Raw genomic sequence first — 3849 nt, forward strand, 5'->3', positions numbered from 1 at the left:
TAAGTGAAACCATATGATAATTGACTCTCTCTGCTTGACTTATTTCACTCAGCATAATCTCTTCCAGTCCCATCCATGTTGCTACAAAAGTTGGGTATTCATCCTTTCTGATGGAGGCATAATACTCCATAGTGCTCTGACCCTTCTTTAATCCTCATTTTTTTCCTTTGGTTCTGCATCATTTGACTCTAATCCTTCTTATGCTCTAATCTTTATTGCCTCTTATTCTATTCCATTGTAATTATCCATCCGGGAAGTTCCATCTCTCAGGAAACTAGCAAGGCAAGTTTAAGCATCTGATTTTTCCATGGTATCTTGGCTCAACTATTGAATCCCCAGATGATTCTCAGTTTTCTTTGAAATTAGCCACCATGTTTAAGAGGCAACCCTGAAATATCATCCCCACTCTTGCCTTTAGTTCCTTCTATGCTCTTACCTATGAGACCTGTGATACTTGTGATTGCCATACTTGCCTCTACCTATCATCCAAAATTATTTAATTTAATTACACAAGATAGAAAGAAATACATATGTTTGCCTATGGAAGGGAGTTCTTGAGATATCAACCATAGAATCACTCCATTAGGTGTTCCCCCTTTTTAATACTACAATTTGTGCCAACAGCCCTTAACACAGAAGAGGCAGGGAAAGAACAAACTTCACCTGTTCCTCAGGAAAGTGCTGACCTGCTAACAGGAAAGAAGAAAAATCTGCGGCAGTTCCCAGACTTTGCTGGGAAGAGACTCCTCCCTGTGGTGGCAATCTGCTTGAACCAAAGCCAAGTACTTCCCATGACCCCTGTCCCCTCAACAACCCTGTTACTCATTTCAAGGGCCCCTCCTTGAAATCTTCTTATAAAAACCCAATCTTCTCTGACCTGACAAACCATTGCAAATACCTGCAAGACAGGTGAGTAGAACCTGAGAGAAGATGAGACCTCATGGCAGGGATTCTACTCTACATATTGGGGGGAAGGTACAGGAGGATTGCTGTCAGACACAGAGGAGCTCTGAACTCAGCACAGGCAGGCTTGGCAGTTCTCATGGGGTAGGAGAGCGTACAGACTTTTCAGTTCTTTCCAGAGCTATACATGGGGACAGATGTCACTGGGATCAATTTGTTCCTAGGGGATTAAACAATGGAAAGACAAGGAAGAGGAGGGACATCTCTGCATGCCCTCTCTCCAATCATGCTTTCCTTAGTGATCTCTGATTGCTTCCTCAGATCCCGGACATGATGCTGCCTCCTACAGCCCTCCGCAGCATGTCCTGGATGCTGCTTTCCTGCCTCATGTTCCTGGCTCAGGTCCAAGGTGAGCTCTCACTGTTTCTAGGATGGGAGCCTTGTGAATGCTGAGGGCCAAGAAGAAGAGGAAGACTCCCATGGTAATAGTGGCATACATCCCCACACAAAGAAATTGCCTAGAATTTGTCTGTCATCGTTCCTTCCTCCAGGGTAACCAGGGGTGGCAGGCATCCCAGTGGTCCTCTAGCACTGTAAGGAGGTCACTTCCATTTTGCCTTAGCACTCTAAGTTTTGTTGATAGGTGAAAGAGGAAAAGTGTGAAGGGTCAGTAAGGAGATACAGTGAAGGAAAATGAGGACCCAGTGCAAGAATGGTCAGCCTAGAGTGGAGGGTTGGACTTAGAAGGAGAAGGATGAAAGAAAAGAAGATTCCTCATTTAGTGGGGTCAGTTCAAGATCCAGAAATCCTGAGAGTATTGGCAATGGAGAGAGGCAGTCAGGACTTTGGCATCACTTCCCCAAGCACTGGCCTCATAAGTATTCCCCTGGGTCACCTCCCTACCTTGGTCCCCACTTTCCTATTTATTTCTTCCTTCTCTTTGGTTTCCTTCCACCCTAGGTGAAGACTCCCAGAATGATGTGCCCGCTCCACGGATCAGCTGTCCCAAAGGCTCCAAGGTTTATGCCTCCCACTGCTATGCCTTCTTTATGACACCAAAATCCTGGGTGGATGCTGATGTGAGTATTTGGATTTTCAGTTAGGGGTTTTAAGGGAGAGTACATTAAAGACATGGGTGTGGGGGGGTTCAGTTCCATTTTCCAGAATTTCCTGAGCACAAGCTTGAGCACACACATCTTTTGCATATATACCCTTCTCCCCTGTCTCTGCTCTTCCCTCCACCCAGTGATGTCTCAGGCTCCCTCTGAGTCTCTCCCTTCCCCACACAGATGGCCTGCCAGAAGAGGCCCTCAGGACACCTTGTGTCTGTGCTCAGTGGGGCTGAGGCATCCTTTGTGGCCTCCCTGATCAAGAACAGTGCGAACACCTACTCAAATATCTGGATTGGGCTCCATGACCCCACAGAGGTATGAACTCATCTTCTCTTCGTAACTCTCAGGCTGCTATTACCCCCCAGGCCCACTCCCTGTCCCGTGTACCTGTCCCTAAAGAGCCCTGGAGCTCAGAGATCATGAGGGGGAAAGGGAGGGCTTTGCATCAACTCAACAGCTGAGTTCTGTGCAAATCCCTTGTCTCCAGCTGAAGCTGATCTGCCTCCCGTCACACTTGTACACAATTTGCACGTGAGGCCTTATACTTCAGTTTACTGAACTTCACAGAGGCTGCACATATTGTGTTGAGGGAATCCTATGTGAAGATAGGATCCATTTTTTTTGTTCTATAGAACAGACACTGTCTTTGGGTTTGAGGGAGTAACTACAAATGCACCACTAATTGCTGTTCAGTCAGGAACGTGTTACTCTGGGTGGTTCTGTAGGTCTTTGTCATTACTGGTTTGGGAATCTGCTAATAAGAGCAGAGAGTTAGGAAGAGTTTCCCAGAGGAGAGCTCTGGCTCCAGGGCAGCATCTAGATGAGAGAGCAAATTTGGTGATGCTGGGGAGGGGTTCATGCCAGGAGAACTCTGATGGCCATTCACCCTCACCACACTCTATCTTCTATAGGGCTATGAGCCCAATGCAGCTGGATGGGAGTGGAGTAGCGGTGATCTGCTGAATTACCTTGCCTGGGAGAGAGACCCCTCCACTATTGCAAACCCTGGCTATTGTGGGAGTGTGTCAAGTAACACAGGTATGTAACAGAGGAGCTACTTCCTGCCCAGAATTTTCCATCCTCTTTTTCCCCATTTCTCGGCATGACCTTCAGAGAATCCTCCTGAGCAAGAAATGTAGTATTGGTTTGTCTTCCCGCATCCCTTTCATCTCTCCTTTCTTTGAGTCTCCTTCCTCTGGTGGATACTGGGGAGAATGAGAGAGGCTTTGGATCCTAGGCCAGAATCTGGGATGCCTCTCCCTTGGGTTCAAGAGCTCCACCAGCTACATCTACCTGAGCTCCTTTTTCTCTCTAGGATATCTGAGATGGAAAGATTACAGCTGCACTACAAGGCTACCCTACATCTGCAAGTTCAAGGGCTAGGTCTGAAGAGATGTTGGGAGCCAGAGTTTTGCATGCAGCTCATCATGGACTTGGGACCAAGTGTAAATTCTACCCCCAAAGAAAATATTCTCCTATACCTCTAAACTTGACCACCTCATGATGACCTTCCCTACTTCTCAGCCCCATTTCAAACCCCTCTGTGTTTTCCATAATTTAACTTCCAAATGTCAAAATTAAAAAATAAAGAGATTTAGTCTGTAATTGCCTCTCTTGTGTGCTTCTGACTCAAAGAAAAACTCTAAGGAGGAGGAAGTGGTTGGGGGGGAGATTCTGTGGGTCTTCTTTTTGCACATTTTCACCCTAGTTTCTGGAATATTAACTTAATTTGCATTGCTACCAGCATGTTAGTGATGGGGTGTTTCAATACTGTTCAGGTAGGATTTGGGTTGTGCACATTGTGCACACATTTTGCTATGCACAAACTCCTCCA

General features: G+C 46.3%; 1 protein-coding gene across 1 annotated transcript; it reads left to right on the forward strand.

The window, feature by feature from the left end:
• The first annotated feature begins 1216 nt into the window (after nt 1–1216).
• Nucleotides 1217–3620, forward strand: LOC125108997 (lithostathine-like). The gene is made up of 5 exons (XM_047745542.1): nt 1217–1312; nt 1864–1982; nt 2193–2330; nt 2927–3053; nt 3331–3620. The coding sequence occupies exons 1-5, from the start codon at nt 1234–1236 to the stop codon at nt 3396–3398; spliced, it is 531 nt and encodes a 176-aa protein (XP_047601498.1). The 5' UTR covers nt 1217–1233; the 3' UTR covers nt 3399–3620.
• Nucleotides 3621–3849: the final 229 nt, after the last annotated feature.

The sequence above is a fragment of the Lutra lutra genome, chromosome 9 (genome assembly GCF_902655055.1).
Source record: "Lutra lutra chromosome 9, mLutLut1.2, whole genome shotgun sequence".
NCBI classification, from domain to species: domain Eukaryota; kingdom Metazoa; phylum Chordata; class Mammalia; order Carnivora; family Mustelidae; genus Lutra; species Lutra lutra.